This window comes from Abramis brama (assembly GCF_963993115.1).
Source record: "Abramis brama genome assembly, chromosome: 6".
Classification (NCBI taxonomy): Eukaryota; Metazoa; Chordata; class Actinopteri; order Cypriniformes; family Leuciscidae; genus Abramis; species Abramis brama.
This window is the reverse complement of record NC_139968.1, coordinates 26,242,455-26,270,451: the sequence shown is the minus strand read 5'-3', so window position 1 is coordinate 26,270,451 and position 27,997 is coordinate 26,242,455. Positions and strand designations below refer to the sequence as shown.

Here is a 27,997-nt window from a genome sequence, read left to right as displayed (position 1 = left end):
TGTCATCATTTACCCTGAGAAATCAGGTAAATACGCAAATCGAGCCAAAAACAACCTTTCATATCCCACAAGACAAAACATTCCCAAAAGCATTCTCCGTAACAGCACTCGGAAGCCCAAAATTAAACTGAGGGATATCCTACAACAATTCGATTTATGACAGGAAATACGAACGTTTATTCTCTTCAGTTGAGCAATCAAATGTGTGTATTTGTAACTAAATAATAATAAATATTATTACTATTATTAATTCTATAATTATTGTTAATTATCCCAAAATGAAATTGACATTTTGATATTTTAAACTAAACCAAAAATGCTCCCCTCTGTACACTGGAATATCACTGCGAGTCGACCTGCACGTTAATTAATGCGATTGTTTTTGGTTAGACATAAATAAAAAAACCAGCTCACAAAAGAAAATATTATTTTCCAAAAAAAAATATTGTATAAGCAAAGCTGAAGACATTAGAAAAAGACATTAGAATTATGTACAAAAGTTCAGATGTTGTGGATAGTATATTTAAAATACTGATACCTATATATATATATATATATATATATATATATATATATATATATATATATATATATATATATATATATATATATATATATATATATATATATATAAAATAAAATACCCACTTTAAATCAGAGCAGCAGCTATTGGTCAGTCTGAGTAACTCTTTTGTCCAATTCATAACTGTTAAATATCCTTCAGCCGGTAAAAAGGACACAGGAGTAAAAAGCTCAGAGGAAAATAAAATAATAAAAGCAAATAAATTAAACCTCATTCACCAGAAAACCATGTGAAAATCATCTATGTGAATTCAGGAATTCTCCAGGACAAAATAAAAAGTCATTCCTCTAGAAAACAAAAGTTTGTTCTAAAAGAATATAAGCCATCCCATAGTTCCACACTGTAAAGTCATTGTTCTAAAGAAATTAACACAAGCATTGATAGACACTTCTCTTTTTTTATAGGCCACATAATAAAAGGCCACTATCTCAAAAGATTTCCACTTAAATAAAAAAAAAACAATAGGGCTCTGCACCCTTTCAGGGCTTGGGCCCTAAAAAGACAGACAGGAAATAAGCATCCAGGGAAAAGGAAGTGGACTTTGAGGTGATGTAGCTGAAGCAGCTTTTCTGGTTGATTTAGTCATGTTCACAGTTTGCCCAACCAAACTGTCTTGGAAACTTGGCAAAAGTGTAAAAGTGTCAAAGCGTATGGTGTGCCGGATGATAAAACGTCCATTTTCGCTGTAACCATACTAGTGTAGCGTGAGACAGAAACGACGACGACGACAACAAAAAAGACCTGAGATCTGTGTATCTTTAAGGGCCTCTGCAAAAGTAACACATTTAAAAACTTTTATTTAAAAAAAAAAAAAAAAAAAAAAAAACGAGAGAAGGAAAAGCCGAGGCAAACGTTAGGACGGACTAGATCTGGGTAAAGACAGAATTCTGCCGTTTTTCTTTCCACCGTTCATATGCGTATAGGGCACGTGCTCCTCGTAATTGCCCCGTAGGCCCATCGAGGGGCCGTTGTCTCTATTGAGGCTCTCCTCGCGTTGGGAATAGGATGAGGGGTCCAGTGGTATGCTCTCCATGTTCTCGAAGTCCATATCGAAATCTTCGCTCTCAGGCAATTTGTTCTCCTCGCTGTAGAAGAAGGAGACCTCTTGGAAAGTGGGATGCAGGTCCTCCTTGATCATCTCGATGATCTCGTGGAAGGTGGGCCGCATCTTCGGGTTGTACTGCCAACACATCTGCATGAGGCTGTGTCTGGGAGAAGAGTTAGAGAGAGAGAGGACAATCTTACTACTTAAATTAAATATCTGATTTTGTCTGTAATGATACACTAGTTTTGTATACTGGGAATGTCAACAGATTTCTTAGGGTAAACCAGCAAACTATCATGATGGTCTAAGATAGTCTTTTCAGCAGTTTACCTCCACGTTGGTACTTACATTCTCTCCAGACAGTTCTCCGGTCTGTCCAGGTATCCTCCATCCATGACAAACTTGAGCACTTGCTCGTTGGACAGTCCCTGGTAAGGCTGCTCTGCAAGTGTGCTGATCTCCCATAATACCACTCCAAAAGACCTGAAGGTGGACAGACTTTTAATTACAGTACTGCAAACTCAATAAGCTGGGATTGTCCACATATCCGTTCATTTTGGTGGAACCGCTCTGTCCCCTAACCCAGGAGTGTCCAATCCTACTCCTGGAGGGACCGTGTCCAGCAGACTTTAGCTCAATCCTGCTCCAACACCCTTGCCTGGGAGTTTCTAGTAACCTCAAAGACATTAAATAGATGGTTTAGGTATGTTAAATTGGGATCGGCGCTAAACTCTGGAGGATAGTGGCACTCCAGGAACAGAATTGGACACCCAACAATTTCTTGACTAGTTGCTTGCAGGTGATCGATCTAAATGTTCTTCTAGAAAACTGGTTAGCAAAGAAATACCCACCAGCAGTCAGAGTGCGCGGTGAAAACGCCATCTTTCAGAGATTCTGGCGCCATCCATCTGACGGGCAGCAAGCCTTTCCCGCCCTTGCGATAATAATCAGTCTCGTAGATATCTCGCGTCATACCGAAATCTGCAATAAAGACCGAAATCAGGATGTTTTTCCCTTCAAACCCCAGGTTTGACTCTGAATATGCTAAATTCTGGTCTGTTTACCTCCAATTTTCACAGTGTAATCTTCAGCCACCATGCAGTTTCTGGCAGCAAGGTCCCTGTGGACGAACTTTTTAGCGTTGAGGTATGCCATACCGTCTGCTATCTCCGCTGCCATTTGGATCATCTCCTTCAGGGTTGGTGGTGGACGGCCTGGGTTATTCTGTAAAAACAAACAAAAAAAACACTAAATCAATGGTCACGGCCAAAGGCTACTGTTAATAATTGTCTGTGATGTTTCGTGGACTCATATAGCCATTGAAGCTGAAGGGAAACTGGGTTACTTAGCATCAAAATGGCAGCATTTAATTATTTTTAGGGTTAACAAAATTGGGGGCTCATCCGGGATATGACGATTGGGGATAAGGGGCCGTTCTACAACAGAAACAGGAAGTCTTACTTCAGAATCAGGTCTCAGGCTACGCAAGTAACTTTTCAAATCTCCATGCGTCATCAATTCCATGACGACCAACGATGGTTGCCCCTTAGATACCACACCGAGCAAGCGGACCTAGGCGAACACGTCAAACATTTAGACAAGGTCGATTTCGCCCTGATTATTTCGGTTCTCAAGGACATCCACACTCACCACATGATGGCAGCTAAACGCTTTCATGACTGAAGCTTCGTTGAGGAACTCGATCCTCTCGCGCAGACTTGCAGACTCGTTGACGGTTTTTACAGCCACTCGCGTCTCCGGCTCGCCCTTCACGATGTCTTTAGCGATGCCTTCGTACACCATTCCGAACGATCCCTGACCGAGCTCTTTAAAAACGTTGATCTTCTCCCGAAGCACCTCCCATTCGTCTGGGATGTACACTGTGAACACACAAACTCAGTATTACCATCACAAAGCAGAGGTGGACACATTTCATCTGATAATCCCAACTATTTTTGGATGTTTTGTTTATTTCTTCAATCAATTGAAGCAAAATTTTAAAGGCACACTGTGGAGAATTTGTGTTTTTGTCAAACAGCGACCCCTAGAGTCGCTGTGGAATACTTGCACTGTCGTAAATACTCCTCCACCCCCCTACCTCCCACCCTGTACACCGGTACCTGCGTGGGGCATGGAACAGGCACGCAGACTCCGAAGACATGATTATTGCAATTTATCATAATAGTTTGCAAATTGTGCTTGTTTATTTACAACCTCTACGTTAGGCTTATTTATGTCCTGATATTTATGTGAGATATTGAAAACTGTTCTCATGATAATCGCAGGAATCAACGTCAACAGCGTCGTCTGATATCCCTCAGGACTACGTGATAAATAAACCTCACAACACCTGAGTTCAGCTGGCAAACTAGTTCGTGAGGCAAGCTAGGCAATAAAACATAACGCAAAAAACACGTAAGAGAACGAGTGTTTGTTGTCTGTTAACAGCTCTGATAATCGAAAGCTAGCTAGACATGTGGAAATTATTGGACTGGTCTAATTATCAGCAATGGATGAATGAACAGCATGTAAAAAAATGACATGCTACAAGCAAGCGCAACAACATACAACATAGAATGCAAACAAGTTTACAAATAAGAGATTTATTTACTGGCCACTTCATGCGTTTTCTCAGATCAGATAGCTATCAGATTTATCAAAACGATTCTATTTACACCTGGTCACATAAATGTGTTTTTGCGAAACGGATTTAAATCCGATCTTCAATTCTCGCGCTATATGCAGATTTAATGGAGTGCACGTCACCGAAAGCAACAGATATGAGCTGCATTTTATTGATCATCATCTAAAATTTGAAAATCAAAGACCGCAATAAGAGAGAGCAGTAACAGCCCTGGTAAGATCATTTCATTTCTTTACTTTTAATGATGATGATGATTGTGTGTTAAGCATCTGCGACTTACTTTCACTTTGATTTGCGATAGTTTGCACGTTGGCTTAGTGAATAGATGCTCAGCTTCTCATCTGCGGTGATGCGTGTTCCAGCGCGTCGTCATATCTGGCAATAACATATAGCCTATAACACGCTCACACGTTTTTTTTATTATTATTTATGTTTTAGCATTTTTGGGAGGAGTACAATTTGCATATGTGGTTTCAACAACCAGATGCACACTTGTCCAGTTTCGTCTGGAATGCGGCACAGACCACCTCCTGAAGTGGTTTGAGCGATCGGATTCAAATCCGTCTTGAATGCGTTTCGGAGGGCATTTACACCTGTTTTTTTCACGATCGGATAGCTATCCCATCTGAGAAAACGCATGAAGTGGCCAGGTGTAAACAGCCCCCATGACAAAAACATACGCACGAAAGCCGAAAACAAACGCTGGTTGGCCTCTCACGTCCATAGACAGTAAATAAACGCTCACGTCCGAATTTGAGGAAGTGGTGGGGGAAGTGACGTATGCTGTAAAGCAGTCGAATTTTGTAGTTCTTTTTGTGGTCTGGTTACTACCCGAACCCCGAAGTTACATAGTGCCAGTAAAAGCGATACAGACCCCGTCAGACTATGGCAGACGTGTCATTCAACCTATTGTAAGTCGATGTACCATCACAAGGGTCTTGGAAATATATTATGAAGGTTGAAAAGTTACACGGTGTGGCTTTAATTCCTGCGTTATATTTTGTTTTGCTTACCAAAAAAGAAAAAAAGAAAGCTATAAATTAAAACAAAAATAAGTAAATGTTCACTATTTTTTATGATATTGCTGCATCTAACAACTATTCTGGTAACCAATTAGTCAGCAAGATTTTAGTTTCACTCTGTGTGAAATGTAAAATTAAAGGCTATAAATAATGTAAATATATATGTTTCATTACAGTGATTTAAATTATGCTTATTTTATTCATACTTGTTTAGTAATTTTTCTGAATTATTAATTAAAAAAGTGGATAAGATATAAACATAATATACAGTATAAGCACATATTTATCAATAACATTGGTTGACAATCTTTTAATTATTTATTTTATTAATTGGGTTACATCTAAAATTCTATCTTACCATCATTTGCACTTAAATATTCTGGGTTTGAGGAAGCAATCAATGGGCCAGTCGGTCCTTCAGTTTGTCTGGGAGAAAAAAAAATTATACATGAGAGCACTGTCTATATGATAAATAAGGGCTTAATTTAAGAGCGTCTTATACATACTTCTTCTTAAGGACAATAAAGACTGTACTGGCCAGAAACATCAGTACAATGAAGCAGATGACTGGGCCAATGATGATTTTCATGTTCATTTCCCCTGCAAAACATGTATATTAGAGACCATAGTGGCCAAAATAAAAGTAAAAAAAAATATAAACGCAATAAAGCTTACTGTCTTGAACAGAGAAGTACACAGGCTCCGTCCAGGAACCGTTGCCGGTCAGCGAGGTGGCGCGGATTCTCACACTATAATTCCCAGGATGCCCTACTCTTAATCGACAGCCATGATTTTTCTCATAAGTGATTCTGGACACACAGATTTGATCCTCCTAAGGGACAAGAAATTAAAAAGAAAAAATTAACCAAAGACATAAAATTGTTTACTCAAGAATAGGAAACAGGGAAGTTGCAGTGTATTTAATACATACCAAAAATGTATTATACAATTTTATATATATATATATATATATATATATATATATATATATATATATATATATATATATATATATATATATATATATATATACATACACACACACACATATATACATATATATATATATATATATATATATATATATATATATATAAAAAAAACATGTAATTATATAAAATAAATTATTTGATATATATACCATATGTATGTATGTATGCATGTATGTATGCATGCATGTATGTATGCATGCATGTATATACACACACACACACACACACACAGGGCTCGACATTAAGCCTTTTCGTGTGCTTGTCCTTTGGACAAGTAAATCTGTCATTCACTTGTCTGAGTAAAAAAGTTGCTTGTCTGAAAAATGTTTGCTTTTATTTGTGTGGTGTTAATATAACTTATTCTGAAGTATTATTCTCACCAGCGTTGTATATGTATATTTTAAAATGTAGAAATATTGACTTTCTTTAGAATGAATTAAACACCTACATAGCTATCTGACATCCTCTGGAACTTGACTTCATATAGTATGATCATGCCGTTGGGTGCTCTCGGTTCCTGCCATTTGATGGAGACGAATTCCGGTTCATCAGGAATAAATTCATGAGTCACTGGCCCGACAATGTTGTCCGATTTTACTAAGAACACAAACGGGAAGTCGACGCATTACAACATGAATCCAAAGCTTTCTGTCTCCTGTATTATGTGAAAGACGGTCCGGTGGTCTTACATTCAGGCAGCGTGCGGGCGTTGACGTATGTAGGCATGCTGCAGCGGTTCTGGTCCGTGGGGTGGTTGCAGGCCTGGATCTCGATCTGGTAGCTGGTGAAGTGGAGCAGGTCGGAGATGACCGTGGACTCTTTGGAGCTGGCTTTGAACACCATTTTCCGACTCTTCTCCTCCTCTGGGATTGAAGTGGTGGCAAAGTTGGGCAGGCTGGATGGTGTGATCGAAAAATTCGGCAATGTAGCATTGGCTACGCCCACTGAGCGGCGCCGTCGGTGAGGCCTGTGGGTTGACAGTGAAAAATGAGTTTCAACAGACCTAAATAAACACCCTAACTAATGCTACACAATGAAGGGTTAGTTGTGTTTTCTGGCCAGCTTTAAAAAACTAAATTATACTGCCAAATGGCAAATTTCACTTGCCGTCTACATGGGCATTTCTTGGGCAGAATAAGCTGCAATGTGGCTATAAACCAGTAGATGGCGCTATAGATCCTTGATGTTCAACAGAAGAGTAAGGACCCATTTAACACTACAGCGATCTATTCATGGGACTCTGCACAGGATTAACCCACAGCAAGATACCAGTCCTCATGGCTGCTTTCCAGACTGGCACATACGAAAATACGTCCCTACGGGATGGTGCTTACAGGGAGGAATGGACAGGAACCATTAAACGCTTCAGAGAGGAAATGCACAAGGTGTACCATGTACAGAGTGACCGATGTGGCAGATGGATAGAGCGTATCGTTCTTTGTGTTTCTGCATTAAGGTTGGGTTACAAAATGGTTATAAATGGGAGCAATTGTGCAGTCATCTGCGTTTAACTACATTTATAATAGTGATTCATTGTAATAAACACGTTTAATACAGGTTGAAAAAATTCTATTCAATTACAATTGTATTAAGAATACAAATAATAAATATTAAATAAATAGCTGATACATTATAAATAGCTGATTTAAAAACAGAATTAAAACTATTAAAACATTTTTCTTATTTGAAATAAAGCTGCAATAAAATATAAATATCAGATATAAATTAAACTGTTAATTGTAGTATACTGTTAAAAAAGTACAACAAAACTTATAACATTAAATAATTGAAATATTAAATAGCTGATAATAGAGATAATAAACAGTATCATATTATAAAATTACTATATATATATATAGATAGATAGATAGATAGATAGATAGATAGAGAGATAGATAGAGAGATAGAGAGATAGAGAGAGAGAGTCTCTTAATGAGAGTCATTAACACAAACTAAAAAAAATTAACTAAAATTAAAACTGATATTTTTTTTAAATACTTTTATATTATAATATACTTTTATATAATATCATTATATAAAAGTTATCAGCTACTTATCAGTCATCTGTCATACCATTAAAATAATGGCCAGTTTATCAGTATTCTGCTGACACATATGACATTTACTGTGTATTTTTAAGTCTACGTGAAAATGTAATTTACAAGGAAATGACTGCTGATGCCAGGACGAGGAACGTCATAAATGCATAAATCCCAGTCGTGGTGTGTACCTGGGTTCAAACACTTCATTGTGGAGGTAGTTCTCAAAGGTCTTGCGGAATTCAGACTCTTCTGCTTCTTTCTTCAGCTGCGTCTCTGTTTTGGGGCAGGCGCAGCAGCGCCCCTTCTCGTCGGGCACCTCCGTTTGGTTCCGCTTCTGGTCTTCTTCAATGTCATGGTGTGTCGGCGTATGGGACGGCACTTTCATCCCTGTACAGTGGACACAAAGAACTTAATGAGCAATTGGACGTCTGACCGTACAGGCGTCGACACAAACATGCTGGTAATCTACCTTGCTGGCAGTAGTCGAACTTGTAGTGCGTGATGTCCTCGTTCTGCTTCTGGCAGTAGACGATGTAGTGGGTGATGTTTCCGTTGGGATCGGAGGGCGGCTTCCACTTCAGAATGATCTGCGAGGAGGAGTTGGACCAGGAAATGGGGTCCAGTGGCACTGAGGGTCCTGTTACACATTAGAAACAGAGCAGCTTCAGCTTTCGGTTCTCAGATGACAAGCTTTCACGAGTCATTTCATTCACATCACGCTACAGGGCTGATGGACTGAGAACAAACTCTTGTATATATATATATATACACACACATTGAAATTTTTAATTAATTTACATTAAAATTTTATATTTATTATAATTACAATTATATGTATAAAAATAATAATTTAATACAATTATAAATTAATATGCATTTATATACATATTTATGAATATATATATACACATGTATAAGTATGTATGTATGTATGTATGTATGTATGTGTGTGTATATATATATAAAATTATATTATTATATATTATTATTCATTCTATTTATATATTTATTTACTATATAATGTATATTAAAATTCTTATTTCATTATAATTATAAAATTATATTATTATTCATTCTATTTATATATTTATTTATTATAAAATGTATATTAAAATTATATGTAATAATTATAGAACAATTTTACATTTTATTAATTTACTTAATTTAATTCATATTAAAGTTTTAATTTCTATTCAATTATATTACAATTACAACCTATTTAAAAATATAAATACATGTATAAAACTATATGCAGTTTTTCAACCTGTATATGTATTTATTACAATTTAAATATTTATTAACTTATAATTATAATGAAATTTAAATTTTAATTTCAATTTAATTATATTACAATTATAATGATAATTTATTTAAAAAAATATAAATATATGTAATATTCATTTTTAACCTGTATAATATGTATTGTGTGTATATATCTTATTGCTTATAGCCAAAATAACGAGAAGAAACTCGATAAAATATAAAACACGTCCTCATGTCCACGACAGCTGCTATAACTCACGCGTGGCGTTGGTGCGGACGTAGATGATCTCGCTCTTGGCCCCGCGGACCTGGTGGTCGTCAGAGGCGGCGAGTTGGGTTTTGACCATGATGGCGTACTGGGTCCAGGGCTTCAGGGGCATGATGAGGTGACCCGGCTCGTTCTGGTTGCCCTCGGTGACGCGTGGTGGAGGCTCCACGTCAGCTATCGCCCAGCTGTTGGAGCCACAGGCGTCCTGTCCGTCATATTCAGTCACGTTCCTATAGGGACTGAATGGAAAAAGAGGACATATATTTTCATGCTTTCATAGATAATGTGATTTATACACATAGCACTTGGAGCTTTTTTAATGAACTAATTACTGTTAAATATAATAATATACAATTATTAAGAAAAAAGTATTTTCAACATTTTTATTAACTAATTATAATGAAATGTACAAAAATGTAATTAAGTAATTACATTTCTTAAGTTTATTAATTGATTATTATTAAATTACTTTTATTAAGTATTAGAATATTTAGGTTTTACAGTCTTTCAATGGTTAAAGCAATTTACTCAGGATTAAATATTAAATATAAAATTATACTAAAGAATATAATATTTAGTTATATATTTGACTAAGTAATCATAATTATAATTAAAATGTGTTTGAATGCTTTCAAGCTTTAAATAATTTAAAAAAGTAAAAAAAAAATTCAATCATTATCATTAATTATAATTATTAAGTTATTAATCGTAACTGAATATATAATAATGAATTTTATTAGCCAATTCTAAAACATTTTTTTTTAATGTTTAATGTTTAAAGCAGTTTACAGAAGGGGGACATGGAACAACATTTTTATTAGCGAATTCTAATAATATATAATTTTACTAACTAATAATAATAATAATGAATATTTTTATATTTAAAATGAAATCATTTTAATGCTTTCAAGTTCAAAGCAATTACATTTTTTTTTAAACGAGCATGACATAAATAACATTTATATTAATTAATAAGTTAAATAAATAATATATAAATATTATTTTAATAATACTTTTGTAAACATAAGTAAATAAAACCAAAACTTCGTATTCCAAACATTCACACAAAATAATTCTATGTATACACAAAAGTAACAATTCCAACCAAACTGAAAATCAAAATACAACCTCAATTAAAAATAAAAATGTGTGACATTTTCAAAACTATAATAACATTGTTTCTAATATTGGGTCAAGTTTATGGTTAAGTTAACAGTCCAGGAACAACATAGGATGGCTTCCGGTGGTTCAGACGTGACACCTTTTAAATTTCAGGCTTCATTTGGGTCAGATCAATATCCCGATATCAAAGTATAAAAGAGAAGAAAAAAACTCACGCTTCCTTATAGAAGACCATGAATCCCAGCAGGTCTCTGAAGTCTGGGGGCCAGAACGGCATCCACCTGATGAGGATCTTGTCGTGGGATGTGCGGATTTGTGTAAAATTAAGAACTTGGTTTTCACCTGTAAGAGAGGTTCGATATGAGTTCTGGTTTTGACACAAAGCTCAAGCTCCAGTAAAACCAAAAGCACTGTGGGTCTTACAGAAGGCCTGGTCTCCATAAGCTGGGATGCTGATATCGTTTTTAGGGATCCTGTCCTTGGTCCCGGTCACCTCTTCCATCCGGAGGATCTCAGACTTGCAGAGTTTGGTGTTGTGGAGGAAGAACATCCTGCTGTTGAGGATGGTGAGGTTGTGTTTGGACCAGTCCCACAGTTGACGCAAGTTCTGGTTGTCCATGGCGTAGAACGAATAGTTCCTAGAAAGAATGACGGTACACAATGCAAATTACTAGCAGTCAATCAATATATATAGCATCTTTTTAAATGATCGGTATGTTTTTTTGTTTGGCCGATGTTTATTTTGACAGCGTGCAGGACTTTTATTTTGACAGCGCTGAGAACGTGACATTGGCAATTAAAAAAAATCAATCACTACAAATGACAAAGTCACTTGTAACTCCAACAACACAGCTCAGCGGTGGCGTCCTACATACCCGGCTTCCAGCGCTTCCCCGCGGATAACGCGCAGCTTGCGGAAGAAGGAGAGGGAGACGAGAGCGTAGGCTCTGCGGATGCTCAGGTAACCCGTGATCTCCTCCAGCTGACCCAGACTGGACTCCAGCTCCGCCGCGATATTGTCTGAGGAACAGAACGTGTGTTTTTATATGCATGAAACTTCACACTGTTTCATTTCACACACACTGCTATTTAGATACATATTACTGTGTGCAAAAACAAACTACTTATATGGCTATCTGAAATACTTGACTCTAATTGGTCAATCATAGCAATCAGAAATTTAAAACAGTTTTGTATAATGATGCTCAATTGAATGATTGACTTGGGTATTTCTAAAGAGTTAAAAAAAAAAACATTTTTATAAAATGTATAAAATTACTAATATTCTATAAATATTTGATGTATTTGGATTTATTTTGCCATTTATTTATTTATTTTTTGTCTAATAATCTATATATAGTTATATTTAAAAAAAAAATTATATGTATTAATTTAGTTTTTTTTTAAATAAAGATTTTTTGGAGTTCAAATAATGGGCACAATAAGCATTTTAAATGGTTTTATATAAATATAACATTACAATTCTTATTATTCTGAAAATGTTCAGAAATTTGGCTTAAGTATAAAACCTATTAAACCTATTACAAAAGATTGTTTTAAAACATTACAAAATATGTAAAAATAAAATAAAAAACTGACAAATAAAATCTTGTTTTTATCTATAAAAATCTTTTTTATATACATTTATAAATGCATAATATTATAAATAACTTTATTATATAAATATTTTACGTATTTGGATTTAATTTTTACATCCATTTAATTTTATTTTCAGCTGTCTAGTTATTTAGGATACATTTTTTATGTTTTTGTAATTAATGCGTTTAAAATGTTATGTTACATTATATTATATCATTATAAATATATACAATTATAAATCAACTGTATTTTTATTTTTAAATTGCATTTTTATTTAAAAAATATATTTGTATTAGGATTTATTATTATTCGTTATACAAATTATTATACAAAAAATATAATAATAATTATTAGCCATTTATTTTTATATTCAGTTGTCTGGTTTATATATTTTATTTATTTAAAATGTTATATTATATTATTCTTTATTAATTACTATTTTTTGTTATTTTTTTAATAATAATGAATAATAAATTAAAACTAACAGACAAAAAGTGCAAAGGATTTTGAAGAAACAGACAAAATTCCTGTACGTAAATGCAATGAATATGCTTTCGAAGACATTTCAAAGTGTGCAATACTCACTTCCTCCGCTGATCTTGATGATCAGACTGCCGTTGAGGATCGTACAGCCCCGCAGAGCCTGAGCGGCGGTGACCGAGTCCACCGTCTTCACCCCCGTACACAGTTTGGGACATCGACCGGCACATGGCATGCAGTTTAACCTAAAAGCATGACAGCCATGTTGTTAATTAAGAGCAGAGACACGTCTGGCTTGGATTCGCGATAATGTCACCAGCTGGCACGACTTTTCACGATTGCCCAAACATATTGTTCCCTCATGTCACCTGCGCTGTTGTTGCGTTTGGAACGGTCCCAAATACGGTGTAACGGTGTCGTGGGCTCCATTCAAGCTGCAATGCAGCACTGCATCTGAATGGAAAGGGCCACTGAGGGCAAACATGAAAACACAATCCCACTGAGACAAAACAAAATGCCACAGATAGTTGTGTTGGCCTTGAAGTATGCAAGCTCCGCATCACGGCAAACACCCGCTCCGTCTGTGCCATATAAAGAGACTCTGATTCTTTTGACGCAAGAATCTGCAATTGCACTGAAAGATACAGTGGAAAGAAATAACCGCGTAATGAATCCCTGCGACGCAGCTGATCTGTATAATTCTGTTGCTTAATTTGATCACTTTTTGACAAAACAAGAGAGTAACGTTATGTAATCTCACTCAAATCTTGCTAAAATGCAGCAATGGGTGGGAGAGGAATTCACTGCTGTTTTTCCAAATTAATTTTGAGCTTCATATTCGACTTTCTCTGATTCCACCCCCCCCCCAGACCATATATATCAAAGTCTGGCATTCTTGTTCTGTTTTTGGTGGAATCAAAGAAGAAAGATGATATATATATAAAATATATACATAATTTACATATACATATTTTTAGGTGCATAAATGTAATCAAATAATTGGCCTTAAAAATACATTACACTGAACAAACAAAAATAAAGTTTTTCAAACTTAAAGTTGCATTTATATAACACTACAGAAAAAACTCATATTTATCTTTAACTAAACATCCTCATTTGATTCATAAGCTGTAAGCTGTTTGATTCGCTCATACAAGTCATTCCTTTGAGAATCATATTATACTGGATGTGCTGTACGTTTTTGAATCACTAAAAAAAGAATTGAAGTTAAAGACATACGTTTGGGAATCAGATTATACTAGTCACATTGTATGTTTTGATTCACTAAAAAGAACCAGCTAATAAGAGTCATCCATTCAGGAATCAGATTACACTAGTCGTAGGCCCTGTTTACACCTGGTATTAAAGCAACACCAAATAACTTTTGCTCTCAGGGTCCCCCTACAGTTGGGAAACAGTATTGTCTTCTACTATTGTCGTAAAATCTGTCATGGTTACACCAGGGGATACACGTGCATTTGTTGACAAGCCGATACCCCCGAACTCTGCAGAAGGAGTTCTCACGTCTTGGGCAGACTGCCTGCGTTGCGTGTGAAATGTCTTCATCCCAGGTACAGTGGCATATATTTCAGCATGTCATATGAATATAATTTCATGGGTTTTATTTTTTTCAAACGCCAAAAGATCGCGTAGCTCACGTTTACAAGCCAGCGTCATTATAGTAGCCTATTGGCTACTGTTTTACAGAATGCTAATTCAATTCAATGTTTGTGTGGTAGGTAATAGCCATATATCATCAATATTATAATATCAAGCTACCATAGATGAATCTGCAAAGTTGAAAAATCGATTTGCATTATAGCCTGAGGCAAGACACTTTCACCAGAAAAATAAATAAACAAACATGACATCAGCCTGCAGTCATTAGGCTAGCCTAAAAGATGATTTTGTCCGTCTAATCATGTATTAATTACTTGCAAGAATGTAGCCCCTACCAAACTTGTACACGCCGTTTAGACATTGGCTTACTTCTGACTTTTTTTTTGTCCGTTGCTGATTTGGCCATGACAAAAACATACGCACGAAAGCCGGAAAACAAACGCTGGTTGGCCTCTCACGTCCGAATTTGAGGAAGTGGTGGGGGAAGTGACGTATGCCGTAAAGCAGTCGAATTTTGTAGTTCTTTTTGTGCTCGGGTTACTACCCGAACCCCGAAGTTACGTAGTGCCAGTAAAAGCGATACAGACCCCGTCAGGCTATGGCAGACGTGTCATTCAACCTATTGTAAGTCAATGTACCATCACAAGGGTCTTGGAAATATATTATGAAGGTTGAAAAAATACATAGTGTTGCTTTAAGATGCGTTTCGGTCGATTGGATCAGAAGTGGATGATGCTAAATACAGGTGTAAACGGGGTGTAAAACGTTTTGAGCTGGTCCACTTTCGACCACTTCCAGAGGTAGTCGAAAACGCGTCCGACTGGATCTTCATGTGGTCGAATGCGTTCAAATTCACCACCTTCTCTCCGCCTACTGACCTAATAAGTAAACATTATGGGAAACACGCTGGCGTTCCAGGATTTAAACTTTGTGCTTGGAACATTTTTCGTCTTCAAACCAAATGTTCTCTCACCATTCCTGATTTCTAACACACTCTCGTGGCTGTCAGAGCAGAAACGAAAGCTGCTGCTCTCCGTGTTTTTCCGTTGTCTCCGGGCGCATTCATATGTAAATTTGTCCATTAGATAGAAAGATCTGAAAAAACACCCATACATTTACCCGCCCAAAGACCCTCCCCTCTAAGAAATAAGACAGAAGTGGTTGAAAGTGGACAAAACACACGGATTAAAACACCATGGAATGTGTCTCCCTCATCCACTTGTGATCCGATCGACCAAAACGCATCTTAATACCAGATGTAAACAGGGCTGTATGTTTGGACTCAAAGAATCGTCTCATAAGAGTCATTTTGAGGAATCAGATTACACTAGTCGCATTGTATGTTTTTGATTCGCTAAAAAGAATCGGCTCATAAGAGTCATTCAGGAATCAGATTACACTAGTGTCACTATTTGGATTCAAAGAATCGGCTCATGAGAGTTATTCGCTCAGGATCGCATTTAATGTTAATGTGCAGTGGTTTGGTATTGCGGCACCATTGAATACTGGGGGGAAACTGCCATTTTATGTTTTAGAGCACAGTTTTGTTCGCAACGATGAAATAATCTTCAGAGCTAACTGAGCTAATCTAACTGAGCACATCAGTTCATTCGCAAACGAGTGTTCTTCTCTCTCAGGTTTTTAAGCACATAATCCCACTCTTTAATTCCCCAGTTTTGGAGTTCCACACCACACAGATTCGCAGTGAACCCGCAGTTTGTGCATTTGAACCCCTTCATGTTACATCCACTTGCCAGTGAATTTTGGTTCCCGCTGCACCCTCTTCTCATTTGGAAAATAACAGGGAAGGATGGGGCTCGCTGTTATGAAACAGGATTTGCTGCCGCATGACTGCCTCCCACAAAGGCGAAAGGTGGCCGGACGAGAAAAACAAGCGACGTCACTTCAAAACAAAATTCCTGGAAAACCGAGACCTCGTCAAGCTTCCACAACTGCAGCGCTCCGACGTGGAGACAAAGGAATCCAAAGGCCGCCTTTTTAAAGGCCCTGAGACCCCAGTGAACACAAACAAAGGCTGCCATTGTTCCCGCGAGGCTGCGCCTCAGTCCCGTTCGCAGTGTTAATTCTCTGTTTATGTGTGCGTTAATAATTCCCACACATGAAGCTGGACGTGCAAGCCAGCGTGTGCGGAAGCTTCCGGACATTCCCCGGGCCAGCCAAACAGACTCAGGCTCAAAAAAAGGCCGCTAATGTCGCTTTCCGACACGCAATGTTGTTTTGGTTTGGCTCATTATACTTCCCCTTGGCTTGACAAATCCCGCCGGATTGCAAATGACTCTGTTGGAATAATGAGGGTGGCATTTTATCATGCTCTTAACACTCGACACCGGCCATTATAATCTGCTCGCTTTCAATTTACCGTGACTGACGAAAAGACTAAACGATGTTATGATACTTCCAGAACAGTTATATCTTCTCCCGGTCAAGTTGAGCGTGACAACCGGTTCGTTAATTTGCTAAACGACCAAAAACAAATCACAGCCTTAACCAGAAACTGCAGCTTCATGCCTGAAGCACATGATTTAATCATTTATATAAAGGGGGAAAAAATCTCACAAATCTGTCAAAACCATCATATTTCAGCACACACACACAAAAAAAAAAGTTATATTTTTGCTTCATTTTCTTTTAAATTATTTAATATTTTCATGACAATTAAGCGACAATTCATTTTCCTCATTGTCGTTAATTAAAAAATTCAATCATTTTTCATTTATTTGATTTTAATAAATTAATTACACAGTAATGCAAATAACCATTAGTAACAACAATTAAAAAAAATGCATTAATATAGAATATAGAGTAAAAATGTGCTTAATTGTCATGAAAATAATTGTAAATGCAAAAAATACTTAAGTCATTTTCTTTATGAATATTTTATATTGTGAAATTTTTTCACAATTAAAATATTTTAAATAAATGAATCCTTTAATTCAATTTTTGTAATACTGATATAACATTATAATTCAATCATATTTGATTTTTAATTTTATAAAATTAACATTAGCATTAACATTAACATTTAGAAATGCATTACAGTAAGAAGAATTACCATTGAGAATAATAATTACAAAAAAACCTATAAAATAAAATGTCTGGATACATTATGCTAGCAAAAATCTTGAAAGAAAATGTGACAATGCAATATATATATATATATATAGTATAACAACTGCGGCAATAAAATTTAGATTTACTTTACATAATTATAAATTTTAAAGAAAATAAAGACTTACATATTCCTTAAAAAGTCTTTATTTTCTTTAAAATTCAGAACATTATTTCTGACTTTTCCTTGTGATTTCACGGTGAAATGTGACCTGTGAACTTTTGAGACTCGTTTCTGAATGCTAGACTGATTCTTGCTGTTAACTTTCCCTGATATATTCCCTGCCGTGGACAAAAGCGTCTCCTCGCAACCGTCTCGGCCTTTTAATTCAACTCTGTCTTCTCTTGTGATACATTCATCTACCTCTGATCTCATTCTGTGCTCCTGAAAAGTCTCTGTTCCTCATCAACTCGCGTCAAGATCGGAGCAAAATCTGATTTGAGTTAATTGTAAAGTGTAATGCTGTTTAACGGTTGGCAGTCTTGCTCCTGTAGTTAAAAACAAAAAGCCGGTACGTACGTGGTGGAGTTCATGGTGGTGTATCCAGACGGGCATTCTGGGATACAGGCCCCGTTGTGGATGACGTACTCGTGGCAGTCGCCGCTCTTGCCCTTGCACTGGTTGTGGAGGTCCTGGCAGAATTTTAAGGACACGCAGCGCCATCCCTTGAAGGTGTAGTATCCCAGCGGGCAACGCTCTACGCATGCCTCGCCGAACAGGAAGTTGCGACAAGATACGCATTTGGTTGCGTTCCCTGGCAAAGAGCAGCCGCCCAGACACTGATCGTGACAGCACTCCTTATGGGGGGTGCAGGCACCGTGGGCACATTCGGAAGGACAAACTGTGATGGGGAAAAGGGAGAAAAGAACAAAGATGACTTATTAGATTCATTTTACAACAGGCAAATACATTGCTTTTCATGCACTGGTCAGAGATATTGGGCTTTCCATAACATGTTTAAAACTAGTGGAAAGAAAACATCCAAAATACACTATTATTATTTTATTGCACTTTATCTTTTTGCATCTGTAGATTTTAGCTACAATACATTTGTTTAATGTTGCCTATGCTTTGTCAATGTTTTAATATGCCTTCATTTTTCAGCTCTTTATCGCTTCATTAAAATTAAGCAAAAGAAAGGGACAAACGTTTACTTTCAAGAGCCGTCACGTATTTGTGAGCTCGCCACGGGATTCGTGGGAATCTCTTAAGTGAGAACGAGAAGATTGAAGCTTACAGGCTTCCGTACATCGACCACCCGCAGCGTCTTCTGGGATTTCGAACGGTTCGATTCTCTCATGTCTGTATTCGTGTGGCATTTAAAGATGGCCGCTGAGTGAAATGACTTGCCCTAAAGGGACTTGTTCAGGTGCTGCCAAAATAAAAGTCCCGTCACTGTCAAAATAAAAGCCCACTTCTGACACTTAACAGCCAATGGCAAAAATTTGGCCATGGCGACATGACGGTTCACTACAAGTGATGACCTCTGTAAAAACCTTTGACTTTGACAAGAATTTTGGCTTTACCCAATGTTCAATGTTAGATAATTCCTCATTTGCAAATTTAAACATTATTTGAACATTTTGTATCACAAGTTTTCTGAAATAACCAACCAACTGGGGAAGCATGACAACATCTATTAGCAATATTTGTACCCTATTCACCAGTCTTGCCTTAAGGAAAACATTATTTCTTGGTTTTTGGGCTGAAATAAACAACATCCGTTGACCACAAAATCACGTTAATGAAAACAAATGTGATAAAATCCACAAAAGTGGATCTGAGGTCAGTTGCATCATTGTGAGCCTTTTATTCAGCAGGAAGGAAGTGATTCAGAGTCGTGTTTGGCCGCAGGGCCATCTGGAAGTGAAGCTTGTGCATCGCAGGGTGCGAAAATAAATGAATACAGCAGTCTGTAAGTCATCTTCCTCGTCTCACACTCACACTAGCCGCCTGCTAGACCACAACAAAGACACAGCGTGTTCCAGAAACATGTCAAGAATAGCACGCAACAACAGTAGCAGAAGTACAACAGTATACACAGAATATGCTGGTATACTACATTTGAAAAAATGTGCAAGATACAAACGGCTCACACTTTTGCTGTTTCCCATAATGCAATGCACTTTCAATTTCTAGTATGTTGAATCGGACCAGAAGTACATATGTAATATGGTATGGAAGATATAGAAATGTTTTTTTTTTTTTTTTACTTAAATTTTATATAAAAAATAATATTTTAAAATGATTAATAATAAAACATTCAATTAAACATGTCAAAATATTTTTAATTAATAATAAAAAAACAGTAGTGTACTGGTCTACACGCATTTAAGATTCCATAAATGTTTTGTGAATTTTAACAAATTTTAAATAATACAAATCAAACATAACCACATTTATATAAAAGACCAATCTAAGATTATAAACGCGCAGCACAGAGTGTCAATGCAGCCCGTCAATAAATTCATCCTGATTCATCCCCGAGTTCGGCGGAGATGTCGGACACAGCCGGCCTTCCAGGTTACAGCGCAGAGGCAAATCTGTTGGACTTCATTAATGCCATAAAACACTCCATCATGTGACACTGGGCCGCCCCACAGGAGCAAAACAACATGGACCCTTCTGCCTGTCAGCGACGGGGCGGACCATATCACTGCCTGACTGAAATATGATGGGGCACCCGAAAGGTGACGGGGATTAGGCGGGGGTGTGCAATTCAAAACGGATGAGAAGCAGAAAAAGGAAGAATAAAAGAAAGAAACAAAAAGGCAGAATTCCTGAAATTTAGCAAAATATGTCAATCTGGGGCGTTAAATACACCTTAACAAGCATACAAAACCACTGTCTGCCATTATAACCACAAACCAAAATCCTGGACTTCAAAAATATGTCAGGAAACTTAATATCAGAAAACTAGGGATGTGTAGGAATAATTGCACCAACTAATACTGTCTGATACATTTTGTAAAAAATGATTATAAATTTTTTTTCTTTAATTTTGCTAGCAATATTAATTTCAAATCAGATTAAAAAAATAATGACAAATACAAAAAAGTAGATCACATGTGGCATTTTTAATTTTAATATATATATATATATATATATATATATATATATATATATAAATATTTTTAAATATATTTTTGTGTATTAGTAATCATTATAAAGCTGCCTATAAATAAAATTATTCTAAATACATTACATTTATAATAATAATATATTATATTACTTAATACTATACATGATTACAAATATTATAATACAGTAGTCAACATTTTAAGTGGATCAAAACCTTTCATTAAAAGTTATATATGAATTTTGAACAATACCCCTTCTTGTCTTAGGATAACTTTGATGAACTTTTTTGATCACTTCAAATGTTGACTACTGTATATAATATCTATACAGTTAATTGGGAATTAATATAATAATTTTGCTAGTGATATAAAATTGGAATCAGATTTAAAAAAGAACGATGAATAAAGTTGGTCTCCATTTTTTAAATCATGAAAACACAAAAATAATATTTGTATTATTTTTGGCTAATAATATTTAATATTAAAAATCAAAGACTAATTTTACTAGTAAAACATAAGACCACTGTCTGCTTCCGTTGCAAGGACCAACCACGTTCACGCACTCCAAAACCGTTAATCCGACTCCAGATCCAATCAAAGCTCCAGTCCATGTTTCCGCAGCAGCCTCAGATCCGCCCTCACCCTTAACCAATGTTTTTGCTGTCCGTGGAAGGCAGCCATTCAATGGCCTCTTCCAGCAGAGAGAGAGATCCGCCCAGCGTTAACCCCCGACGCGCCGCCAGACAGGACGGCAGACGGATGCAGAGGGAATACACGAGGACAGGCAGGAGCGAGCATGCAGACGGGCGCAGCCTCCACTTTCGCAGCATTCCTCACATACGCCAGCGATTGCGGACCGCGTAACCCTGCACAAACCCCCCTCCCTCCTCCACAGCAGTCTCCCCAAGGTTGATCCCTCTGGAAACACACACATCTTCTCTCTGCGGCCCTTGTAGTCCCTCCTGCTTTCATTCATAAGCATTGTGTGGGATCTGATGTCTGATCTCGAGCTCTGTCATTGGCCATCAAAAATATTCTGCTAGCATATACCATTAAAAATGCTCAACACTATAGGTTTTGTTTATGCATTTAATTTAGCATTATAACGGTTTAATTCTGTAACAACACACCCCTCTCTTCAAAATCATGGCCTTGAAACATACGTCAGGAAACCTGATGTCAGCAAAGTAGGGATGTGTAGGAAAAATGCACCAACTAATTGTCAATTTATTTTATTATAATTTTTTTCATGACAAAATGTGTGATGTTAAAGTAGGGGTTAGGCTGAGCCAAATATGAATAAATCCCAATTTTTCTAGCAATACAAAATTTGAATCAGATTTTAAAAAAAAATTTTTTTTTTTAAGTCAACAAATCATACACACACACATACACATATATTATATATATTATATATATATATATATATATATATATATATATATATATATATATATATATATATATATATATATATATATATATATACACACACACAGCAGGTGTTATGCTGGGCCAAATATGTAGCATGTAGCATTGTTAAAATTATAATACAACAATTGTATTACAATATAATATCGCCAACAGTAACTAATATTAGTAAAAAATATATAAATACATAATTACACACAATATATTAATTGTATAAATGAATAATAATAAGAGATTTTATCATCTTAAATACCTTCCTTTGTTGCCAAATAGATTCAAAATACTTCAGGCAAGTACATTTGTTTTATTGTTTATTCACGAAATAAAAGGGAGAAACTACTACTTGGTCAAAATCCCACTTTTTAAGGCAGAGCAATTACATATCAATACTGAATATATCATCAAAAGGCTGAAAAATAGAGACGTAATTGTTTTAGCTATATTGCTGAGCCCTAGTGACATCTGTGAGCGACACGAACCATAAACACGCTTCCCTATTTTCACTCTGAGGTCACGGGTCAGTGTTCACCGAGAACTCATGCGGATTCCCCATGAAAACATGCTAATGCATTCACACATGCATGCTGGGGCAGCTGGATGGCGTTTTACTATATTTGGCCGCTCTCGCATGTCTCAGGCCTCAAAAGATTTACTGTAAACGCTACTGATGATTTGTTCAGAGGCGCGCGGCTCACGAGAGCCGAGGAAGTCGGGGGAGGGAAGGTGTAGAAATGTAAACAAAACAAACCCGTAAATACGGGAGGGAAGAAAGCCTCGAGGCGCCGGAGTCACATGGTTAGAAGGAAGGAAGGAGAGAAAGCAAGCACTGGAACACGGCTGAAGGTACAACACACATAAATGTGACAAACACGCTGTCCGGGGTCACCCGTCATTCAAGGTTCATCGGTCCAAGAACTCGACAAACAAAAACAAGCTTCAGAAGAGTCGCCGAGGCCGCTGATATCACCAGATTACGCAATGCAGGTGAACAGGAAGTGCAAAGGTGATTCGGTATCAGTGTCATAAATTCCAAGGAGTTCACAAGCAAAAACAATCAAGCCTAATTTCACATTTGCAGACACGCAAGGAAGTCTTGATTCAGCAAGCTCTGAATCAACATGCACCAATGCTAAATTTTTCTATACATGCTAATCATTGGTTCACAAACATGTATTCATTACGAGCTCATTGTTAGTTAACTGTGCGATTTGTATATGTACATTTCTGAAATACATAACTTGGACACCGCTAGTCACCTCTGATAATGTAGACACATTCATTTTCTGTAAAGCTGCTTTGAAACAATATGTATTGTGAAAAGCGCTATACAAATAAATATGAATTGAAGTCTTTGAAGAATCCGTATATATGAAAGAACAATTGAAATAGTTCATTGAAACCCAACCGATCGACAGGAGGACATTGTTTCTGCACTTTAAGGGTGCAAGTGTGCGCACTTCAGTGCAGGAGTGAGTTGTGGACCTGCTTGGGCAAGTTGTGGGAGTGTCTGTCATGAACACACATCCCAACACACCTGAACGGCAAACACATGAGCAAGGGCAGAGCGTCCATGTCAATCAAAATGCTACAACTCTCCTATTGCCATTTTCTGAACAGAATTGGATATTAAAGGAATGGGATTCACATGGAATATTAGTCATTCCTAATTGATTAGACTTCATTGGTTCGTGCCAATTTTGAAGGCCCCGCTGCGTTGGGCGGCAAGTTTTGCGTCAAAGCATTGTAAAATACAATATGAAATGAGCGATTTTCACATTTGTGCAGTCTAAAAATCCTGTAGCTCAAACAGTAAAACGTTGGTGCTTGCAACGCCAAAGTCATGGGTTCCATTCCCAGGGAAAGCAAGAACTGATAAGAATGTAAAAATGTGTACCTTGAAAATGCAATGTATGTCGCTTTGGATAAAAGCGTCTGCCAAATGCATAAATGTAAATGTAAAAATTGGTCCAAAGAATTCAACCACACACTTAAGGTGAAAACAAAATGATTTTCAGCAAAGAGTTTGTTGGTTACCAGAAAAAGTCATTTTCACTCGTCCCTCGTTTTCTTATGATGAGGCACTTCAATTGGAATTGAATGAGGCCAATCCATAAATGTTGAAATACACATTGATTGGCCACAAGACAAACAATGGGTTAACATGATTTAAATATATATATAAAAAAAACATGTACTAATCTTTTCTGTGTAGTTATAACCAATTTTACAACTTTGTTGCCATAAAATGGAACCACATAAACACTAAAATGACTGTAAGAAATGTATTTTATTTTTATTTTTTTATTTTATTGTATTATATTTATTTTCTATCACCAACTCATATCAGCTGTTTGCTGTGCCAAATATGAACATCCATAATAATTTTGGTAGTGATATAAAATTGGAACCTGTGATTTTCATATTTGTGGTCGGTAATATTTAATATTAGGCCAGCGTCAGCGTTTTTGATCATTTTCACAAAAATGTAATGGCCCCCAGAATATTTTGTTGTATGAATATCTGAACATGCCCTCTGCTGAAACCCTTTGCTTTTGAACAAAACAACCCGTTTATACTAGTTTAATAAAAAAAAGCAACATTGTGAACAAAAAGCTGAGAAATCCATGTTTATTTCAAAGACTATAACCTATATAAGCAAGCATATAAACTTTTTTTATTTTTTTGGTTCAACAAATACACAGATGAATTAATGTAAGTGCTTTTATAAAATTATAAGCCACATATTTCCTCCAAAATTCTCATTATAAGTGCATCACTTTAACCTTGGTTTTGGGCAATTTTAAGAGGTGTTTTAGCCATGAAGCTCACACACGCACAAGGAAGTGTTTTGAGAAACATTTCTCATATTGCAATTGGGGTTTCCCCCCCTCCATATTTGGCATAATTAAATGCTAACCAATTCTAAATGTCTAACTATTCTTCACGCCCAAATCACTGAACAATTAACTCGTCAATGTAGAAATTAAAATGCTAACTTCATGCATGACTGTCCCTGAACTCGAGCAGGTGAACTCGAGAACAGGTGAAAAAAACACACACAAAAAACAGGAAAAGGTTAGAGTCTCTTCGCAACCAAAGTGATAAAATCGAATTAGGCCGATCAAAAAAAACATTCTCCTATCGTTAATCTAATGCCGTTTGACACCAGCTTCAGGTCAATGACAAGAATTCGATTAAGGCACCATAAGCAGGGGACAAACGGACCATCAAGGCCATGCAGGATGTTCTGTGGCCGAAACTCTGATTCAGTTAAAGGTTCCAGCAGAAGAACCGAAAGTCACCGGTTATCTAGATGGCTCTTCCGTGAGGGCATGTGTCTGGAAAAGGTTACTCACAGCAGCTGTTCTTACAGTGAGTCACGGTTTGTCGCTCAGTCTCTATCTGCTCTTCTGAAACGGTTTCTTTTCTCAGGTAGTTTGCAAATGCATAGCAACACAAGATTATTAAGCCAAATTTTTGAGAGTAAAGAAGTGATATCTTATCCAGTCTAAATTGAAAGTCTGTGTATCACAAAATAATGGCAACTAAACATCTTTCTATTGAGTTTCACAGGCTGCACGTAATAACATGCAATGTAGTCTGATTCGCGAACAAATGACTCGAGACGATTCTTTTTAGTGAATCCAAAACACACAGTACAACCCGTGATTTCAGAGTAAGAGTTTTTGATTGACTAAAAAGAAGTCATTTGGTCATGGATTAGCCTTCACTGGTTGCGTTATATGTTTTAATTAACTAAAAAGGACCAGTTTGTTCATGAAATGAATGAACCAGTTCTTTTAATTAATCAATCACTCATGGAGTTACTGTTCAAATCCTTCTATTTGTTCATGAGTTTGCAGTAATCAGGTATTGACATGAACTTTTTTTGCTCACCAGCCACTAGTGGTTTTCCAAAGTTACTCGCCACTCAGCATTTTCACTGGCCACAATTTTGACATTGATGCCATTGATTTTTAATACTACCTCATAATTTGACAGCAGGTATTAGGCTGCTGTCACTTTAAGATCTGACGCACAGATCCATTATACTGTTACACATGCGTTTTCCTTCTCAACTGTTTATGTTCACTTTATACATAACTGTGTTTACGGGGATACTCACCAGGACCGGCATTTTTACATTAATTTGTGTGTATTTGACTGTTTAAGCGCAATAAGCAGAGAAAAAGAACTTAATTTAGTACTCAGAGGCGGCTTTATGTGCACGCACTTTGGATAGGAGCACAAAATCTGCAGGAATGAGTAAAATTGTGCGCAATACGCACAATCCCACGCCACAATTCAAGCCCTGTAACACCAACAATATTCATCCGGAGCAAATTAAACGCATGAGTGAGGGAGGCAGGTTTGTTTGTCAACTCTAGATGAGCGAGAGTGAGAAAGCACAGCTGGTTTTGTGTATCTATTCCATGGAAAATGAGTATTGGGAGCGCTTCAGGTATTTCAGTATCGATATGTATTGAAAAATCTATATTTTTGACAACACTACATTGCACTTAGTTTATTATTTCAGATGCCTTTTTTAAAAAAATACTACAATTAAAAAATGTATTCCATTATATCTGTAAATTTGGTTGGCCAAATGTCAAGCCCTGAATGTTAATGTCAAGCCCTGTATGTAATAATTTTAAGTATAGTTAAAGGGATACTTCACCGATTAGCATTGAGCTTTGTATCAGTAGAAACCCGGTAGTATTTTCGAATGACCATCCCTCCCTCATGTTCCCCTGAGACGAGAGATTTCTGTATTGTGTGTCTGGAAAAAAAACTCAGATGACGCAAAAATCGTCATTTAGCGTCATCGGAAGCTTTTCTGTCCAGAGGCGAGAGACTACAGCCAGTAGGAGGAGCTCGTCCCGCATGTCTTCAACCCGCCCATAGGGGGATCTGATGATAAAACGCCGTCTTTTCAGTTTCGAGTCGACTAGTAGCCTAGTTGTGTCATTTCTTCTGATACTGCCCTCTGTAACCGGTAGGCGTGGCTTGGGAGTGGCCTCGTTGGGCAGCGAAGCAAGTGCATTCTGGGAGTTGTTGTCTTTCATCCACATGAGCCAAAAATACATTTTCTGGCTTCTCTCAGTCTAGAAGGCACCAACTTCTAAAATAATTTCACATTTCTACTACATAAATGACCCAATTTAAACGCACATTCATATTTCCAGCCGTGAAATATCCCTTTAAAATAAAAATTTACACAAGAAATGCAAAAGTGATGACAAAAACCACTGTCCATCAGGACCAATGATTGTTCCTGCCGCAATTGATGAAAACTGTTTTCCCACTTCTCCTTTGTGTCCAGAATGGGGCAAGCCGGACTTGAGACTTGGATGACAGACAGGCCCGGCCCATGAATATCAACTGGGGGAAAGGGAAATGATTACAATTCAACCTGCACAGAGACAGTCTCATCAGGAACGGCACTGTTGAGGAGACGTGAACGTTACAGCAGACGGAAAACGCAAGCGAAATGTGAAACTCAAGAAACGTACAGTGCATCCATCCATCGGTTTAGAAAGATGGCTTTGGTTGCCAACCTTCTGTAAGCGCCCTATGTTAAGGAAACCAATATACTAGCTTGAAATAGCTTAGCCTCTTAACCTACCATAATGCCGTATGAATTGGACTTTGGTGGAAAAAAAATATATTAGCTTA

At 36.8% G+C, this 27,997-nt stretch overlaps 1 protein-coding gene across 2 annotated transcripts in view; it reads right to left on the bottom strand.

Moving 5' to 3' along the window:
• Positions 1-648: 648 nt before the first annotated feature.
• insrb (insulin receptor b) overlaps positions 649-27,997 on the bottom strand; it is a 71,936-nt gene continuing 44,587 nt past the window's right edge. For both annotated transcript variants that reach the window (XM_084116895.1, XM_084116896.1), the window contains exons 3-21: positions 18,330-18,651; positions 13,166-13,305; positions 11,857-12,001; positions 11,405-11,619; positions 11,197-11,323; positions 9,851-10,098; positions 8,798-8,965; positions 8,517-8,715; positions 6,976-7,253; positions 6,735-6,883; positions 5,970-6,126; positions 5,801-5,894; positions 5,653-5,720; positions 3,279-3,508; positions 3,090-3,200; positions 2,693-2,852; positions 2,480-2,609; positions 1,977-2,111; positions 649-1,791 (exon numbers count right to left, since the gene is read on the bottom strand). In XM_084116895.1, coding sequence (XP_083973021.1) covers positions 1,437-1,791; positions 1,977-2,111; positions 2,480-2,609; positions 2,693-2,852; positions 3,090-3,200; positions 3,279-3,508; positions 5,653-5,720; positions 5,801-5,894; positions 5,970-6,126; positions 6,735-6,883; positions 6,976-7,253; positions 8,517-8,715; positions 8,798-8,965; positions 9,851-10,098; positions 11,197-11,323; positions 11,405-11,619; positions 11,857-12,001; positions 13,166-13,305; positions 18,330-18,651 — 3,431 coding nt within the window. In that variant the 3' untranslated portion in view covers positions 649-1,436. The remainder of the gene's footprint in view (positions 1,792-1,976; positions 2,112-2,479; positions 2,610-2,692; positions 2,853-3,089; positions 3,201-3,278; positions 3,509-5,652; positions 5,721-5,800; positions 5,895-5,969; positions 6,127-6,734; positions 6,884-6,975; positions 7,254-8,516; positions 8,716-8,797; positions 8,966-9,850; positions 10,099-11,196; positions 11,324-11,404; positions 11,620-11,856; positions 12,002-13,165; positions 13,306-18,329; positions 18,652-27,997) is intronic.